Source organism: Oryzias latipes, chromosome 18, assembly GCF_053564925.1.
Source record: "Oryzias latipes strain Hd-rR chromosome 18, Olatipes_Hd-rR_3.1".
Taxonomy (NCBI): Eukaryota; Metazoa; Chordata; class Actinopteri; order Beloniformes; family Adrianichthyidae; genus Oryzias; species Oryzias latipes.
The window spans coordinates 8,883,406-8,903,529 of NC_136254.1; the positions used below are offsets into that span (position 1 = coordinate 8,883,406).

Sequence of the window (20,124 nt, forward strand, 5' to 3'; positions counted from 1 at the left end):
ACACAGCGCCTCATCAGATGAAAGAAAGCAGAAAAGATGAACATTAATCCAGCTCCCCAAGAAAGGAAAATGTTTTCTTTGGCGCCACCTTCAGGCCAACTGTGCTTTTATTTTGAAATTCACATCAGCTCTCACCTTACTTTGTCCTGTCTAATTGTTCATTGTTAACATGGCCACACCCCTGCAGGCTTCATTTACACCTGTCAGAATCCTTGGGGTGACATCAGGAATCATCAGTCCAATTCATATATAAATATAATGGAACTATCAGCCTCTAGATTTCTCTCTGCAGATTCTGTCTATTCAGTTTAATTCAAATGTTCAGAGGTCAAATGATCTCAACGTGCTGCAAATGAGGACAGCAACACACGATCTACAGGACAGTTTAATACCTGCAAATAAAAAGACAAAAACTCTGTCAACACACCAACACAGCAGCACTGCAACAATGGAAAAACAAGGAGACACTGCTAGAATTTGACCACATGGTGGCGCTGACAGCTGGAAGACAGACAGCCACACTCCTGAACACTGCTCACATATCATGTTATTTATTATACAGCAGAGGAACCATAGAGATTAAAATAACATTATACAGTTTATCTTTGTTATAGTATCATTATTCTATTGTTATAAAGAGAACCAGGAGTTTATAATATTCTAATTTACCATGTTCACTCAAGTGGAGAACTTGCATCATCAAGCATATTTCCAACAACATACATGCGATAGTTGCACCTTTTTAGGGACTTTTAATTTGAAAATCTGTGTAAATTTCCCTGATTTTGGAGGTTATTTTAAAATGTGAAGTTCTGTGCTGATTGAGCTGCAGTTTGTGTGACTATTGATTGTTGTTACTGTGATGCTAAACACTGATCCCAGAATGCAACACAGACAGATGCTAGAAAGCTGCAAGCATTGTGTTTGAAACAATTAACATTTAAAATGTCAAAATGTATGAAAACATTACAGAATTATTTAATTTGAAATTCATTTTTATGATCCAATGAACACAAACAAACACAACGAAGAGATCTTCAGTCAAGTGCTTTTGTTTACAAGCTTTGGTCCAAAATAGAAATGTCCGGTTAAAGGCAGTGTGAATCCAGACCAAAAGGAAGGTGCAGGACTGGATCCAGACCAAATTAAGTGGACTCGGTCCAGACCAACAGACTTTTTCAGTCTGAATACACCCTAAGAGAAGAAGATGGCTGCAGTATTGATAGTTATTACAAAATCAAATGACAAAAGACAAAAATCCAAACAGCTGTGTGTGTTCATGTACATCTGTGATTGTTGTTGTGTCTGTCCATGAAACAAATACTTGTGTGGATTCAAATAAAACTTAGAAATTCTTTCAAATGTAAAGAAGTTTTGTACAGTTTGTGAGTCGTGTTCAGCAGCTGCAGAAAGAGTCAGAAGCTGAGTTCCTCAGGAGTCTTATCTTTAAAGAAGTCTAAATCCAGGTGGCGCTCTTGGAGTTCCAGGATAGAAAAGCAGACAGCCCAGTTTTCCTCATTCTTCTTCAGCTCCTGTTGATGACAGAGACATTGACTCAAGTCTCTGCACCGTTTGAGTGTTGTGAAATAACACAAACAAACTGAGCTCAAACAAACTGAACTGTTGCAATAGAAATAATCCATTAGCGTTTATTCATGATTATTTGTTTCACATCAACCAAAAAATCCTCTAAGATTACCTATGTTGGCATCAACATATCTGGATTATTTTCTGGGTCTTCAGGGCATCTGAGTGACTCATAAAGAGCAAAATCACCTTTAAATACAAACCAGAAGAAAATGAAATTAGAAATTTCATACAAACTTTTCAAACATGTTCATTCAATGATTTCTTCATGAAAAATCAGATGTCAGATTTCAAGATGACCATGGAGCAGAGAGGCATTTTCTTCTTCTTGGTGTTTTAAAATGTTGTTGTAGCATTTTTCTCATGATAGAGGACAGTTATAAAGAAAATTCAGATTAAAACTACATTTTTTTAACTTGTCCTGTCCAACAGCTGGGCAAACAGATGAGAACCTGTGCTCAGGTGAGTGTTTATGTTCTTCTAAAATGGATGATGGAATGTGAAAAGAAGGAGGAGGAGTGACCAGCCATCCCCACGCCAAGACCCCCGCCGCAGCAGGTGCCGCAGCCAGAATCCCCCAGAGAACAACCGCCCCCGGGGGGACCACGCCCGCCACCCAGGCCAGGGCCAGCAGGACCGCCACGGGGGCCCCCAGAGCCAGAGAATAGGGAGGCATGGGGGGAGAGAGCGTCCTGCCCCAGCCCAACCAGGAGAACTACTTTAAAACAACATTTCTAAGTATTTGTTTATTTAAATTGTTGTGAATTGATAGCAGACAACAAAATGCTGTCTTGAACATGTGACTGGTCTGAGGCTGGATGATTCTCTGTTTTTGATTGACACTAAACTTTTAGATTTACGTAGGTTACCTTCTTTTTATGAGTGTGTTTTTAAGTCTCTGCTAAATGAATTTTGCTACACATTTACCAGGGACCTTTTTTGAAAATAAAATGTCAAATACAATTTTCATTAGCATTTTAATTAAGTGACAGAAAAAGCTGTGTTGAAGTATAAAATGAAAAAGCATTTTAAAGTATTGCTTTTTCATTTTAATTTTGAGTCAAAAAATGCAGCTTCATTTTGAAAATTAAAAAGCATTTCTATCAATCCATTTTAAATGTCAAATTATACATTTCAGATTAAAGCGCCACCCCAGCCCAACCATGAAAGCAGCCCCCCGCCACGCCGGGAGAGCCCAACGCAGGGCCCCACCGGAGAAAGGCGCCCACAGCCCCAGACGAGCACCCCATCACCACCCAGGAATTCCGGGCATCCCCCCGCCCCGACCCCAGGTACAAGCCAGGACCCCCCAAGGGAGACCCGCTCTGCACTCCAGGCAGCCACCCACCCGGCCCATGGTTGGTCCAGGGAGGAGCAAGGCAGGGGCCAGCGGCCCCGCCCAGGAGGGGAGCGCTCCAGGGAGAAAGGGGGCCCACCAGGGGTGTTGCAAACTTGGCCCGACCAGGCTCGACCACAGTCGGAGATTTGGCGGAGCCCAGCACCCAGGGGCAAGGACCTGGCTCAGGTGTAATGTGAGCCCCCCCCGCGCGCGGAGAGAGCACCGCCGCGCCCAGGAAACCGGCACCCAGGGGACATGGCCGCCGTTGCCAAGGGCCCCGTACCCCCCACCAGGGAAGGGGTAGGGGACAGATGTTCCTAGGTCCCACCTTCCTTGCAAAACGTGTGTGCATGTATGTGTGTTTGTGAGGGTGTGTGTGTGCATGTGTGTGTGTTTGTGTGGGAATGTATATTTTGAGGGGGGAAGGGTGTGTGTACTAAGGGGGTTGTAGTTAAAATTGGCGGGTAGGGCACTGAGGGGACATCTCCTGATTACTCACATTGATGTCCCCTCACCCTCCCCACCAAGGGCCCTAAATGTCTAAGGTGCGGTTAAAATTGGCAGGTAGGGTGCTGGGAGGACATCTGCTGCTTGCTGGCAGTGATGTCCAAGCACCCCCCCTACCAAGGGCCCCACATGTCTAAGGTGCAAATAAAACCAAAAGAGGGGGGGCCCACTCCATACGGCAACCATGGGAGGGGGGGACCACTGCCCCCCTCCCCCCAAAGAAGCATCGCAGGCAAAGCCCCCCCACCCCCTCACCCTAATATGAGGTTATATTAGGAAGGGGGTAAGTTGGGGACAGCTGGTAGACTGTCCCCCGGTGGTCAAACTGCCATCCCCCAGCCCCCCCCCCCCCCCCCCCCCCCCAGCATAGGGGCCCGGCCCCCCAGCATAGGGGCCCCATCCCCGGAGGCGCCGACACCCCCGGCCCAGCACCACCCACCCAACACAGAGAGAGAGGATCCAGAAAGCGCCGGCCCCCTGGAGCAAGCCCAGGCCCCCAAATTAGACATTTCTAAATGAATTTTGCTACACATTTACCAGAGAACGTCTTGAAAATGAAATGTCAAATACCATTTTCATTATCATTTTAATTAAGTGACAGAATAAGCAGTGTTGAGGAAGGAAATGAAAAAGCATTTTGGTGGATTGCTTTTTCATTTTATTTTTGAGTCTAAAAATGCAGCTTCATTTTGAAAATGAAAAAGCATTTCAGGTTTTGACTTTGCTTTTTATTTATGCTACAGAATCGCTTCCATAGATATGATGCAGCAGAATTCATATGCAAGTAAACATATTTCCATTTCTACATAGAATTATTGACATCTGCATCATTCTTTCAGGTCACATGACTTTCCCATCATATATTTTTAGATTTTTCTTTTCCTAAAATGTCCTTTAAGTAGAAAATGAACTGAAACAACAGCCTTGATTTTCATTTGACTGACTGTAGAAAAGCATAGCTGGATGTGCGTGCAGTGACAGCAGATCTTAATCCACAGGTGGATTAGAAAACAAGTTTGCATCAATCAGCACTGAATGCTGACTGCAGAAACTTGTTTTCATTTTTCAAATGTCTCATGCTAACGGATTTTCTAAAGTCACTTTCTGACCTTAGCCAAACTGAACTATTGCAATAGAAATAATCCATTAATGCTTATTTATGATTATTTGTTTCACATCATCCAAAAAATCCCCTCAGATTACCTATGTTGACATGATCTGGATTATTTTCTGGGTCTTCAGGGCCTCTGAATGACTCATAAAGAGCAAAATCACCTTCAAACACAAACCAGAAGAAAGTGAAATTAGAAATTTCATACAAACTTTTCAAACATGTTCATTCATTCACACCTGTTAGCTGCAAAAATGTCCACATGTCAACATGTACACAAGACAGATATTGTTCACACACACATACTTATGCCTTCAAGCCAACTAGTGTGAAATATTTCATTCAATCAAGCCAAATATTAGTGCAAAGGTGAGCTAACACCTGTGCTCAGGTGAGTGTTTATGTTCTTCTAAAATGGATGGTGGAATGTGTAAAGAAGGAGGAGGAGCGCCCAGCCACCCCCACACCCAGACCCCCGCCGCAGCAGCAGCGGTAGCCGGAATTCCCCCAACGCCACACGGGAACAGGCAGGGAACAACCGCCCCCCGGGGTGACCACACCGCCACCCAGGCCAGGGCCAGCAGGACCGCCACGAGGCCCCCAGAGCCAGAGAGCAGGGAGGCATGGGGGGAGAGAGAGTGCTGCCCCAACCCAACCAGGAGAACTACATTAAAACTACATTTTTAAGTATTTCTTTATTTAAATTGTTGTGAATTGATAGCAGACAACAAAATGCTGTCTTGAACATGTGAGTGGTCTGAGGCTGGATGATTCTCTGTTTTTGATGGACACTAAGCTTTTAGATTTATGTAGGTTACCTTCTTTTTATGAGAGTGTTTTTAAGTCTCTGCACCGTTTGAGTGTGAAATAAATAAAAACCTGTCCCTCTCTGTTTTGGCTCCTAAAGGAGCCTTTGATGTTTGGTTGGAGATTTGGGATGAAACCACCCCTGGACTTCAGTTGACCTTCATTTTGCAGCTCTGTAGTTCTGACCCTGGAACAGCTGTCTTCACTGTGCAGACAGGAGGACGTTGTATATTAACCGAGTGAAGGCTTTGAACAGGACTAAACCGCCTTTCCAGTGCATGGACTGAAAAACTGAGTGGAGGGGAGGATGGACCGCAGTGGAGAGTTCTTTAAAAAGCTCCTAAACTGAAGAGAACTGGTGACCTCCAATGGAGGATCTGACATGGGGCTGTTATTTGGAACTGCTTTATCTTTGTTCTCAACCACTGCCCTTTTTGTGACCTAAGGGAGACACTTTCTCATGATTTTTTAGTCTTTCAGGCCTCTTCACTCTTTATGTGACTGTGTTCTGTTGATTCCTGGTTGAATTGACGTTTCAAAAATCAAAAATCTTCTTCTTCACTGACTTTTCATTGTGAGGAAGGAAAAGTAAAGAATTAAACATTGAAGGTCCTGCAGCTGCAACAACAGAACACCTGACATGTGTTTCCCTTAGAATGCTGCAAAATATGACCATCAATGGTTCCACAGAACACCAGCATTAGTCTCATTCTTCTGTTCTGTTGGAAAAATCTCTGACTTTTCTCAGAAATGTTTCACAGATCAGCTGATGTGATGCAGCAGAATTTACATGCAAGAAAACATATTTCCATTTCTACACAGGATTATTGACATCTGCATCATTATTTCAGGTCACATGACTTTCTCACCACATATTTTGGTGCAGGAACATGTTTTCATTTTTCAAATGTTTCATGCTGACAGATTTTCTAAAGTCACTTTCCATCCTTAAACAAACTGAACTATTGCAATACTGTTGAAATAATGCACAAGTATTTTTGTTATGATAATTTGTTTCACATCAACCAAAAATCCCCTCAGATTACCTATGTTGCCATAATCTGGATTATTTTCTGGGTCTTCAGGGCCTCTGAGTGACTCATAAAGAGCAAAATCACCTTCAAATACAAACCAGAAGAAAATGAAATTAGAAATTTCATACAAACTTTTCAAACATGTTCATTCAATGATTTCTTCATGAAAAATAAGAAGTAAGATTTCAAGCTGACCATGGAGCAGAGAGGCATATGTGTTGTGTTGAGCATCATTTTCATCTGGAACATAATTCGGATTTTGTTCATCAGACCTGCTGAGATGAAAGAAATCAATAACTAAATAAACACAGACATCAATCAATAAAATCTGAAAAGTACCAACCTGATGGAGCTTGAATCTGTAAATGACAACATCACATGTTTCTAAAGTCAACAGCATCATTGCAAAACAGTATCAATCATATTGTCAACAATGGGATTTTAAAGGAACATTTCTCACCTTTTGACTTTTTGCAGAAATAAAACATCAGTGGGAAAATCATCAGTAAAAAGACACAAACTGGTCCAACAACCAAGACAGGAAATGAGGAGCTGTCAAGTCTGGATGTAGCTGTAAAAAAACATGTTTAATTCAAATATACGTAAATATTATCACCTAAAGGATTTACAATGAATCAATAGAGATTTGCTGACATGTTACTGCCAACCAGCTCTGTGGTGATTCTTTTCCTGAGGATTGACACTTGTAGAAGCCTTCATGAGACTTTGACACTGCAGGGATGATCATCTCCACTCTGCTCTCACTTTGGATGATTGTGTCATTTTGATAGAAAAACACTTTAGAAAGAAGATTTTCTGTCCTCAACTTGCAGCCAAGAGTAACAGAATGTCCCTCAGTCCCAGGATGGACAGGACTCAGCAGGAGAAGCTCATCATCATCTGGAAACATCAACATTCATCTTCATCACATATGATCCCAACATGTTTGACGTCTGCTTCATTCTGCTTTGACATCCAGTTGATCATCTAAATCCATCTTCAACTTCTGCATGTGTTTCAAATCAATCCAATGATGAAAGTCAAGCTAAAAATAGGAATCCAAACATGTTTCCACTCACAGTGTCCAGTGATGTTGACTGCGTTGCTGAATGCTGATCCAGACTCACACCAGTACACTGCATTACTGGACTGGATCTTCTGAACATGACATGTTGATCCATTCATTGTTCCCCAGTCAGAACAGAATGACAGGAAGTCAGGAAGCAGAAACCTGCTGACTCTCCACTCAGCAGAGTTTCCCTCACAGCTCAGTGAGACAGAGTCAGAGGTGAAGTGTTGGACTCTGTCAGGACTCACTGAGAGAGACGCTGATGGATGAAGATCTGAAAACAAACAGGATGAAGATCAGCACACTTTAGCTTCATTTGGAGAGCAAAGAGACACAAAAACAAATGTGTTTCAATGGATTTTCATTCAAAGGCTTGGAGTTAGAATGGCTCTATGCAAATGAAAAAGAAACATTGGTTTACAACATTTTGAATGACAGTTGACTGTTAGCAATAAGTGGAAACAAGCAAACTAAAGAGCAGAATCTGACAGCATTAGAAATGTGAAGAGAAATCATTCAGTGTTGACAGAAATGAATCAACAATCAGAAGTCTGACCTCCAGACCAGACAAAGTGAGGTTGACTGTAAAGAGTGTAGAAGTGTGGCTCTCCTCTTCCAGCTCTGCACACATATCCTGCTGTGTGTGTCTGTCCATGAATGATGTAGGAGTTGTCTGCAGTCCCATTGGAGCTAGCAGGCAGCAGCTCATAGCTGTAAGAGCCAGACTTGTGTGATAGATCAGGAACAGCTTTATACCAGTAGAAGCTCCATCCTGCAGACACATGTTCAACCTCACAGCTCAGAGTCACTGAGGCTCCAGGACTCAACCACCATGGAGACACTCTCAGGACAGGTTCTGGGGGAGAAATAGTGTTGTTTTTAGTGACTTTGTTGTGTTTCTGAGCAAACTCTGTCATGTGACACCTTTGGTTCTGATAGAAGAAGCTCCACAGGTTGACAGAACTCTGATAACTCTGCTGTCAGACAGAAATGAAGCAGGAGATTTTTCACTTTCTTCATGATTGTTTTGACTCTCTGCTGCTCTGCTGTGACTTCTGCTGCTCTATGACAGAGCCTCTATGACAAACTACACTATTGGAAGAAATGATCAGCAGCTTCTCTTCAACAGAGATCATTTATTGTCAATATTTCACTTTTACAGATGATGGACCAACTCTGTCAGCGTGCAACACTTTGATTTTTGCAGGAACTGCAACAGAAACACAGCAATGCTCTTTAGCTGAAACGGACTCAATATTTTTAATTCTGTCTTTTCCACAGTTATGTTGGTTTTGCATCACAAATTGTTCCTGTCACTTAGTTGCTATGGTTACCAGTACCCCTCCATGCTGTGTATTTTCAAATATGCCAATCAAAACCATATAAAATGAAACCGTAGCTTAATCATTAAAGATGAGAACAATTGTTGCTGTTTTCAAATCAAGCACACAGTGTCACACCAACATCCTTTTGTTAGTTTTATGTGTTTACATTTACAGCAAGGTTCATTTTGGCCTTTTTAGAAGACAAATTTTTTTCAGTGACTTTTGTAGTTAAAAGTAAAGAAAATGTTGTGCTGTTCCAAAACTGAACAGTTTTATAGATATAGTTAAAAATAATAAACTTTACAGAGTTTATATTTTCATATTTTGTGCTCCATTAAAACCTGTTTAACCCTTGTGCTTTCCTAGACACTTTAACATTGGGAGTTGGGTCATCTAGACCCACTAGACAGTGCTCTGAACCATATTTCTTCAATGCTTTGTGATCTTCACTGGTTTCCATGGATTACATAAAATCTTTCCACCTTTGTCCACCTTTGTCATGGTAGGGAGAACACGTCAATGTAAGGGTGGGGTCATCTTAGATAACACAAGGGTTAAACTCACCAATGGTCACTGGATCACTGAACTCTGTGTGATAAACTGGTTCTCCTCTTCCTCCTCTGCATCTGTAGACTCCTCCCTGTGAGACTCTGATTTGTCCATTTGAGAGGAAATCAGCATCTTGTGTTCTCAGCAGTTTGGAGGGTTTCTCTCCTCTGAACCAAAAGAAACTCCAACCAGATGATGAAGGCTTCACTGAACAGCTCAGGGTCACTCTGCCCCCTACTGGAGACTTTGTGATCTTCAGTTCAGCCTTTGGTTTGTGTGCTGTGGAGTTCAGAAATAGATGTATTTATCTGTCTAAACAGAGGCCAACATCTAACACAGTTGTTGTTCCTGATGTCAGTGTGGCTCTGGTTCTGTCTGCTGGTGTTTAACAAAAACATTTACCTTTAATAATAATAATACAAAAAATAGGACATTATTAGTAAAATGAGTCATGTCAAAAACACAGTAAGAAATTACCTGATACACGTATAGAAACTCTGTTGCTGCACTTTTTATAATCTGAACCCTTCCTGAGACCACAGCACTGATGATCACCACTGTGACTTTTATTGTGAAAAGTTATTTTGAAATCTTGTTGTGTGACGTCAGAATAAAGTGTCCAATCACTTCTCTTCAATGTGTATTTCCAGTCATCGGTTCTTCCTTCCTTCATGTCACATTTGAAGGTTAAAAATTCTCCAGTAAAAATAGTTGACCATTCGGGTTCAAAGGTCAACACAGCATCTAGGACAAACACAAACACACAATTTAATTAAAAAACCTGATTTTACCATGTAAAGAAACAACAAAAACAGAGAACTTCTTTTACTAATAAAAAAATACAATCAAAAGGTTTTGTCTAAAAATGCTATTTAAACTGATATTAATGCAAAAACTATGAAAATAAACAACATTATAGTTAAATGGTGAGAGTGCAATGGTACAAAGTACTATGTCACACACATGCAGAATCATTTCTAGAGATGTTTATAAATTATTTTCAGCCAAATGTGATAAACATGCACCAATAAGGAAAGTAACTGTGAGATCTAGTCAAGCTCCTTGGTTGGATGTTGATCTAAATCAACTTATGAAGGAGAGAGATCAAAGACTTTAGTCATGTGTCACTTAGATTACTGCTCTGCTATTGGGTCAAATGCAAACAAAGATGACCTTGAAAGACTTCAGAAAGTGCAGAACAGGGCTGCAAGATTAGCTCTGGGTTGTCCTTTTAGGACTAATACAGACTGGATGCATCCGTGTCTTTCATGCATGAAGGTTCAGGACAGGTTTGCATGTAGTCTGATTGTGTTTCTGCATAAAATCTGGACCCAGCACAAACCCTTTAGTTTATTTTTGCAGCTGTTGTCCAACAATATAATACATAATTTTACACTAGAAAAGCTTCTGTTACTTTTACTCTCCCTCTACCATGAACCAGTGCCATAAAAAAACTGTCATGTAGGTCAATTACATACTGGAACATGCTGCCTTCAGAAATCAAAGTACAAGAATGCCAAAAGATTTTTAAAGTTAATCTGAAAAAAAAAAAATCGAAATTTTATAACGTAATTCACTATACAATTGTCATTTGTTTTAATAAAAGAGATTGTATTATTTTTGAGTTTTATTTATAATTTCAGTCAGACAACTCTTGCAGTAAGAAATACTTATTTCACATACTTAATTTTCCACATTCTTTAAGTTGGCATTCATATCTTTTTTGTTTGGCATAAGGCTCCGTTCAATTCCATGAGATTCCATAAAACATTCGGGTAACAAAAACCCCCTTAACGGAGCCCACAGGTGGAAGCCGGGGAGGAGGGAGGGGCGAAGAATGAGCGCTGAAGGTAAGAAAGAGAATGAACAACTGCGCACCCGGGCTTAAATAGGACGCTGAGCAGGTGAGTTAATTGAATGAACCGCCCAGGGGAGTAACCTGTAAAACACTGCCTAGTGCCTGCCTGAAATTACGACAAGTCGCTATTTATTAATTTCCTCTGTATTTGTTTTTTTAATGTATGTATTTTGATGATTTTGTGTATCAATGCATGTATTCTTTTCATGCGGACACCAGGAACAGTAGTCTTACCTTTGGTTAAGACTAATGGGCATCCTTAAATAAATAAATAAAAATCTATGTCCAAATGGAGAAACGGGGGGGGGGGGGGGGGGGGGGTGTGTGACCCACTTTCTGTCCTCTATCATCTTTGACATCTTTTCTCAGGAATCTGGGCTCCCATTCACAACTGACACAATAACAGAGCAGTAACCAGACTCATCAGCACTAAACCACATGAAGACTCTCTTTAAATAATGAGACATTAGTCCACCATCCTGATCCAAACTGGATCTTTGACCTTTGCATCTGATCACATGGGCTGCATTTACACTGCAGGTCTTGATGCCCATATCCGATTTTCTGACTATGTCTGATTTTTTTGACGACCTGCTTAGATCATCTTCCGACAACACGATTTTTGGGTTAAGAAAGATTCCAAAATAGTTCTTTTGGGGGAGACACCTTCTTTTTATTTCGATTCTTCGACACTCTCCCGCTCCGCGCTCACACCCCTCTCCTCTCCTTACACACAAACAGCACGCGCGGTCCCCATCATACACGCCCCCACTCAGCAACACAAGCAAAGAAATAAACGGCTTCTAGCCTGTTCCATAGCAACGGTGTCCAGCTTGATTAGTTACCGTTTGCGTCTCGACCGGACCGGGAACAACAGCGGTTTCCGACTACGGTCTGAAGCCTGAGGCTGAAAGGTAACAGGCTGACAGCAAAATCAGCGCACAAAAGCACTTTAATAAGTCATGTGATCTCAGTTGGTGGTGTCCTAAGTTGACGTCACTGACGTACGACTCGCATTTACTGGGGAATATCCGATTTGTCTGCTTACATGGCACACGCAAATGCACGTATCCGATTTATTACCACATATGAATGAAGCCTGAATCCGATCTGAGATAATCGGAATCCATGCGTTTTTTTTCCTGCTCACACGTTCACCGTTCATATCCGATCAGTGCCACATGAGAGGAAAAAATCAGAATTGGGTCACTTGAACCATGCAGTGTAAATGCGGCCATGACGTCTAGTTATTTAACGTTTGTGTCAAAGCTTGGAGATGGTCAGAACAGAAAGAAAGACAACTTCCTCACCAGCAGTCAGAAGTGAAGAAGCTCCTCAGATGAACAGTGAGTGACTTCAATGACTAATAAATGTGAATGTCTGAACTTCTTAAAGGTCTGGAAGTTTTCATGCTGATTATTTCAATAATGAAGAAAGAAAACACAAAGAAACTCACCAACAATGGTGACTGGATCACTGAACTCTGTGTGATAAACTGGTTCTCCTCTTCCTCCTCTGCATCTGTAGACTCCTCCCTGTGAAACTCTGATTTCTCTATTAGAATAGAAATCAGTATTTTGCAGTGTCAGCACTTCCTGGTTTTTCTCTACTCTGTAAAAATAATAACTCCAACCAGATGATGATGGATTCACAGAACAGGTCAGAGTTCCTCCACTTCTACTTATCTGAGCCTTTGGAGGATCTGGAATAGATTTCAAAACAAAACAAACAGATTTTAATCATATTAAATGACATTTACAATTAAAATCATGATAAAATTAAAATACTTTCAAGTTAAAATATGATAAATAAAATATGTGACCATCTTTAAAATAACCATGTTTGTTTACTGTAATTGTCTAAAATAATTCCTGTCATTTTGATGCCTTTACTAACAATATAGAGAAAAACTCATCACATGTTTCCATCTCAAAGAGGTTGATAGAATAAATTCAGAGTTTCTTGTTGCTTGTATTTTAATAACTGTGAGTGTCCTTATTGACCAGCCATCACTGCCAGAAGAGCTTCAGAATGTGACAGCTGTGTCTCAGTTTTCCATTTTTGAACACAATGTTGTGTGTTTGTGTTCTTGAACTTCCTGTTTTACATAGAACTATTGAAGTCTTCAGGTGTTTCTTTGTAAAAAGTCTTTTAGTCTCAATGACAAAAGCTGTTGATCAACCAGCAGTTTAGATTGTGTTCAGATAAAACTTTTGTGTCATGATCAGATCAAGGCGGACCCAGATGCTGCAACCCGGAAGGAAGAGGCAGGTAGTTGAAAACGTAAGTTAACTGATTTTATTTTGAAGAAGCCAGCGGATCCAGGAGGGGAGAACGGCGTGCAGCTTGACAGCAGCTTGTAGACCAAGGTGAACACGGAGATCTTACAGTGACGTGAACGGAGCTCACGGCAGTGGCGTGAATGGAGTCTTTTGACTGCGATGTGGCTGGAGTTCTTGACGGAGGCGTGGCTGGAGTTCTTGACGGTGGCGTGGCTGGAGTTCTTGACGGTGGCGTGGCTGGAGTTCTTGAGGAGCGTGAGGGATTCAGCTTCTGCTCGCGGCGGATGAGGACTCGGGTGACTCTCGTGGTAAAGGCAGACCATCAGGTTTAACGGACTGGCGAAGGATGCTTGAGGCGAGTGTCCTTAAATAGCAGGTGCAGGTGATGAGCTGATGAGTCACAGCTGTGAGTCTGGAGCAAAGCTGGGAGGGGGAGGAGTCTGACAGGCCACCATGACACTTTGTGGAGATAATAGATCATAAAAAGATTTTCTTGTGTCTAACATGACTTCTCTTTTTAAAAAGGAATGAAGGAATGAACAGCTGATGGAGGTGAGTTTTGTTGTTTACAGATGTGTTTCTTGTTTTTCTATAACTTTGTGTGGTTTTAAGCCACAACCCAAAAAAATATTATCCTTGGTTGTAAAATGAAACATTTCTGTAAATAAATAATTTAGTAATTATTATTCTGGCAACAATCTTGTTTTAATGTTTATAACTCTATTTTCTCTGTTCCAATCCATGATTATAACATTGTGATTTCTAAAAAAATATTTGAGCAAACGTCTGTATTTGACTAATTATACTTTTCACATCAGTGTTGATGTATTTTTACAGTTTATTTTTGTTTATAGAAAAGGTACGTAACATTTCACAAGTTGATAAAGATTACACTTTTGGCTTCAAGTTCTAATTTTTGGTAAAGTTAGAAAAAAATCTTTATATTCAACTTAGAATAAAACTCTCACCTGAAACAGACAACCTTAAAGCTTCACTCCAGTTTGTAGCAGAATATGAATCATCTGTGGGTGTGCTCTTACAGCTGTAGTCTCCACTGATGGAAGCTGTGATAGTCCAGTCTTTCTGCTTTGTCCTGAATGTCTGTGACTGAGGTGTTCTCCATTCATACTCCCACTGAACTCCTTCACCTTCCTGAACCTCACATGTCAGAGTGATCCTCTCTCCTCTGAAGATCTGAGACCAGCTGGGTTTTTGGGTTACACTGACTTTGTTGGAAACTGTTTCCATCAGATTTAAAAACAATAAAACACATTTTTAATGTTCAAATCAATGATTATGAAAAGCTTTCAATAAAGTGAAATCCCTCACAGGTTATTTGAATGGTGACTTCATCACTTGGATCAGAGTAGACGGCTGGTTCTCCTCTAAATCCTCTGCATCTGTAGATTCCTCCTTGTGAGACTCTGATGTTTCCATTTAGTCCATCATTGATTGTGTCTTCAGAGGTGTGTGAGGTTCTTCTGAACCACTCATATTTCCAACCAGCAGATTTCTCCACAGAGCAGATCAGTGTCACTCTGTCTCCTACTGACACAGTTGTTGTTGCTGCTGTCAGTGTGGCTCTGGCTCTGTCTGCAATGTTTGAAAAACACATTTAAACTTAATAATTATGACAATAATGTTGCATAAGTAGAGTTTATACACATAAAACATGATAATAGATAAACATAAATTTTAAATAAATGCTTTAGTTTCTTCAACATGAATAAATTCTTAAATATGAATTCTCTCATAAAATGAGTCATGTCAAAAACACACTAAGAAATTACCTGATACACGTATAGAGACTCTGTTGCTGCACTTTGTATAATCTGAACCATTCTTGAGACCACAGCACTGATAATCACCACTGTGACTGTTATTCAGAGGATATAATTGGAAATCTTGTTGTGTGACGTCAGAATAAGGTGTCCAATCACTTCTCTTCAATGTGTATTTCCAGTCATCTGTTCTTCCTTCCTCCATGTCACATTTGAAGGTTAAAGATTCTCCAACAAAAAAAGTTGACCATTTGGGTTCAAAGGTCAACACAGCGCCTAGAACAAACACAAACTTTACTAAAAACTTTCATTTAAAGAAAATAAACATCAACAAAAGCAAACATGAACATTTTAAAATCAATCAGGTGTTTTGTCTTAAAATGATGCATCAAACTGACATGAATGTAAAAATTATGAAAAGAAACATCAAAAAGTCCAAAAGTGTCACCTTCAGTGTGTCCACTGTGGAGGAGTGAATACAGCACTACTGTACATGAAAGATGGAAACATCAGAGATTCAGAAACTGATACAATATTTCAACAATAGAAAGAAATGAAACTAAAACTGTCAATGAATGTGACATTAAGTCAATGGTTTCTCTAACAATAATGTCAAAGTTTTAGTAAATAAACCAAGAAAAATGATTTCTTTCTAAAGAAAACTGTTCATCATGATCCCTGATAGAGTTCAGCTGAATCCTGTGGAGAAAACAGCTGCAGTTGAAACATGAAATTCTAACAATTTAGTTCAAAAATAGTTTTTCTTTGGTTTGACATTTTTCCTGATGAATGTGATGAAAACAGCAAAAGTCCTTTGAAAAACTCACAGATGAACTCCAGTTTACAGAGCAGAGTGTGTCCCATCCTCACAATCAAATCACACTGATGAGAAAATCCTGATGGAAAAGAGAAAAACGAAAGTGTGTTTCAGGAAAAGCAAAGAACTGTGAGAAACTAACAAAACATGATGTTTTCTGTAAATATTGAATGGAAAAGACTCACTAACTTCTAGTTTCCTTCGTCAAGACAACCATAACACAACTGTCACAACGTCCTTGACTGAGAAGGAAGACAAAAATTATTTTAACTAATGTAATAAAGACAAGAAAAAAGTTGTTTCTATGGAAATTTTAACATAAAAATCTTACCTTTAATGTTTTTTTAATTATAATTGACTGACATTTAATCATCATTGCTATTAATGATGTTTAAATTCAATTTGAGAAAAAAAGCAAATTAAAAATTTGCTTCTAAAACAATCAAAGTAGTTTTCTGAAACCAAAGCTGAATCCTTTGCAGACACTTGTCATGAACTGGGATTGACTATTGGAACAGGAACACCAGCCTGAACAATCAAACCTCTGCAGATGATCTCAAATGCAGCTGCACCTATCAGACAATTTCATGTCTTTTTCAAATGTGCTGCAGAGAAATCTTCATGTCCAGATTGTCCACAAAGCAGTGAACTTCTTTCAGTCACCAAGAAATGAAAATGTTCTCATTCTGGTAAGTCTAGAATACTCACAGTGTGGACTAACTGATAGTAGTTCTGCTCTTTGTTCATCCGTGTCCTCTCTTCTAACAGCAAATATCTTCATTCTTCTAAACCACTAAGATCAGCTTCTGGGATGTGAAGAGTCACATGGTCTCAGTGCAGAAACATTTTCTATTTCTGCATTTTCAGTCAGACAACTCTTGCAGTAGTATTGATATTTATTTTCCCTTTTTTTTACTTTCAAATACTTTGTTTTGCTTTCACATTCCTTTAACTTTGCATTTCACATTCCTTTAACTTTGCATTTCACAGTTCTCTAGTTGGCATTTCACATTCCTTTAGTTGGCATTTCACATTCCTTTAGTTTAGCATAAAACTCTGTGACATTCCATGAGACAATTTTCCACTCCCTTGTGAACCGCCACCTTAACGTGGTGGGGGAGTTTGAGAGCTCGAGTGAGCCCAGGAGCTAAGCTGTCTGGGGCCTAAGCCCCTGGTAGGGTCACCCATGGCAGACAGGTCCTGGGTGACGAGACAGACAAAGTGCAATTCAGAACCCCCTGATGACGAGTAAAAACAAGGACCCGATTACGTCGCCCGGATTGGCGTCACCGGGGCCCCACTCTGGAGCCAGGCCCAGGGTTGGGGCTCGCAGGTGAACGCCTGGTGACCGGGGCTTTTCCCACGGGCCCCAGTCGGGCACAGCCCGAAGGAGCGACGTGGGACAACTTTCCCGTGGGCCCACCATTGTGGTTTGGGTGGCAGTCGAAGGCAGGTGCCTCGGCGGCCCAAACCCCGGTCATGGAACTTGGCTTTTGGGACATGGAATTTCACCTCTCTGGGAGGGAAGGAGCCTGGGCTGGTGCGAGAGGTTGAAAGATACCGTCTAGCTCACCTCCACACATAGCCTGGGCTCTAAACTCAGTCCTTAGAGAGGGGTTGGACTCTCTACCACTCTGGAGTTGCTCAAGGTGAGAGGCGGCGGGCTGGTGTGGGCTTACTCATGAGCCCCCAGCTTAGCCGGCAAGTGTTGGAGTTCACCTCGGTGGACGAGAGGGTCATATCCCTCCGCCTTCGGGTGGGGGACAGTTCTCTAAATGTGGTTTACCAGGTCTGTCTGGCTTGTGGGACTCCAGAGGCAGCTGACAGGTATCGGTAGTCTAAGCGAGCTCCGGCCCGGACCGTTGCAGAATCAAAAACTCGGGTCTGGGAGGAGTTCAGTGAGGCCATGGAGAAGGACTATCGGATGGCCTTGAAGAAATTCTGGCAAACCGTCCGGCGCCTCAGGAGGGGAAAGCAGTTTTCCACAGGCACAGTTTTAAGTGCAGGTGGGGGGCTGTTTACCTCGACTGGGGACATTGTCAGGCGGTGGAAGGAATACTTTGAGGATCTCCTCAATCCCACTGACACGCCTTCTTTTGAAGAAGCAGAGAATGAGGACTTTGAGGTGAGCCTGTCTATTACCCGGGCTGAAGTCACCGAGGTAGTCAATGAGCTCCTCGTGGCAGGGCCCCGGGAGTGGATGAGGTCCACCCTGAGTACCTCAAGTCTCTGGATGCTGTGGGAGTGTCTTGGCTGACATGTCTCTGCAGCATGTCTATGCCAGGGTACTGGAGAGGAGAGTCCGTCCGATAGTTGAACCTCGGATTCAGGAACAACAGTGGGGTTTCCGTCCTGGTCGTGAAACAGTGGACCAGCTCTACACCCTATCTAGGGTGCTGGAGGGATTGTGGGAGTTCGCTCATCGAGTCCATATGCGTTTTGTGGATTTGGAGAAGGCGTTCGACACCTCCCCTCGTGGTATCCTGTGGGGGGTGCTCTGGGAGTATGGGGTCTGGGGAGCCTTACTAAGGGCTGTCCGGTCTCTGTATGACCGGAGTAGGAGCTTGGTTCGCATAGCCGGCAGTAAGTCAGACCTGTTCCCGGTCCACGTTGGACTCCAGCAGGGCCCCCCTTTATCACCGGTTCTGTTCATAGTTTTTATGGACAGAATTTCTAGGCGCAGTCAGGGGCCGGAAGGGATCTGGTTTGGGGACCACAGGATTTCCTCTCTGCTTTTTGCAGATGATGTTGTCCTGTTGGCTTCATCGAGCCAGGACCTCCAGCGTGCATTGGGGCGGTTTGCGGCCGAGTGTGAAGCGGCTGGGATGAGGGTCAGCACCGCTAAATCCAAGGCCATGGTTCTTGACCGGAGAAAGGTAGCTTGCCATCTCTTGGTGGGTGGAGTATCCTTACCCCAGGTGGAGGAGTTTAAATATCTGGGGGTGTTGTTCACGAGTGAGGGAAGACAAGAGCGTGAGATTGACAGGCGGATCGGAGCATCTCTGCTTAGACTGCTGCCCTCGCGACCAGGTCCCGGATAAACGGAGGAAGATGGATGGAATTTTCCATAAACTTTTGGGTAATAACAACCCTAACGGAGCTCACAGGTGGAAGCCGGGTGGGAGGGTGGGGCGATAAACGCACTGCTTCAGTAAAGATGGATGAACAGCTTACACACCTGGACTTAAATAGGACGCTGCACAGGTGAGTTGATTAACTGAACCGCCCTAGGCGAGTAACTGAAGTAAAGCCTGCCAGAGTTGCATTTCTGAAATGCTCCCAAGGTCGCTTATTTATGGTCACTTCCTGGTTCCTGGTTGCTACACATTTACCATGGACCTTTTTTAAAATGAAATGTCAAATACCATTTTCATTATCATTTTAATTAAGTGACAGAAAAAGCTGTGTTGAGGAAGGAAATGAAAAAGCATTTTGAAGTATTGCTTTTTCATTTTAATTTGAGTCAAAAAATGCAGCTTCATTTTGAAAATTAAAAAGCATTGCTATTAATCCATTTTAAATGTCAAATTAGACATTTCTAAATGAATTATGCTACACATTTACCAGAGAACGTCTTGAAAATGAAATGTCAAATACCGTTTTCATTTTAATTTTAATCAAGTGACAGAATAAGCTGTGTTGAGGAAGGAAATAAAAAAGCATTTAGGTGGGTTGCTTTTTCATTTTTTTTTTTTGAGTCAAAAAATGCAGTTTCATTTTGAAAATGAAAAAGCATTACTGGTTTTGACTTTGCTTTTTATTTTTGCTACAGAATCGCTTCCATATATTTGAGGTTTGATTTCAGAGAATCATTTGAATATTTTTCCAACTGTGAATATGGTCTGTCTGTTTCCCGCAGTGTTTCTTTCTTATGGTTATTTGTTTTTCACCAGACTCATGGGGGTTTGCTTATTGAACAACCATAAAATCCATCCAGGCTCCAGGAAGAATCTAAACCAAATGCCCCAGCCACCTCAGCAGGCTCCTCTCAATGTGGAAGAGCAGTGACTTTTACCCCAAGCTCCTTCTTGGTGACTGAGCTCCTCACACGACCCGCC

General features: G+C 41.6%; 1 protein-coding gene and 2 long non-coding RNA genes across 3 annotated transcripts in view; 1 reads left to right on the plus strand and 2 right to left on the minus strand.

Annotated features, from left to right (window-relative positions):
* The window catches only part of LOC144987372 (uncharacterized), a 215,991-nt gene that overhangs the window by 100,922 nt on the left and 94,945 nt on the right, over positions 1–20,124 (plus strand). The gene's annotated exons all lie outside the window — the stretch shown is intronic.
* On the minus strand, positions 368–1,871 carry LOC144987288 (uncharacterized). The gene is made up of 2 exons (XR_013651165.1): positions 1,700–1,871; positions 368–1,532 (listed from the first exon to the last, which is right to left on the minus strand). It is a non-coding gene; the product is annotated as an uncharacterized LOC144987288 (long non-coding RNA).
* Positions 6,756–14,716, minus strand: LOC105358598 (uncharacterized). Its single transcript, XM_078936642.1, has 5 exons — positions 14,437–14,716; positions 8,011–8,310; positions 7,465–7,728; positions 7,040–7,285; positions 6,756–6,956 (listed from the first exon to the last, which is right to left on the minus strand). Exons 1-5 carry the CDS (start codon positions 14,714–14,716, stop codon positions 6,805–6,807), a joined length of 1,242 nt encoding a protein of 413 aa, XP_078792768.1. The 3' UTR covers positions 6,756–6,804.

Coding starts and splice junctions, on each gene's coding strand:
- LOC105358598 (XM_078936642.1), bottom strand. CDS start 14,716: ATGGAAACAGTTTCCAACAAAGTCAGTGTAACCCAAAAACCCAGCTGG. Junction 8,311..14,436: donor TTTAAGGTTGTCTGTTTCAG/GTGAGAGTTTTA, acceptor TTTCTCCCCCAG/AACCTGTCCTGAGAGTGTCT. Junction 6,957..7,039: donor GAGCTGGTTGGCAGTAACAT/GTCAGCAAATCT, acceptor GTTTTTTTACAG/CTACATCCAGACTTGACAGC.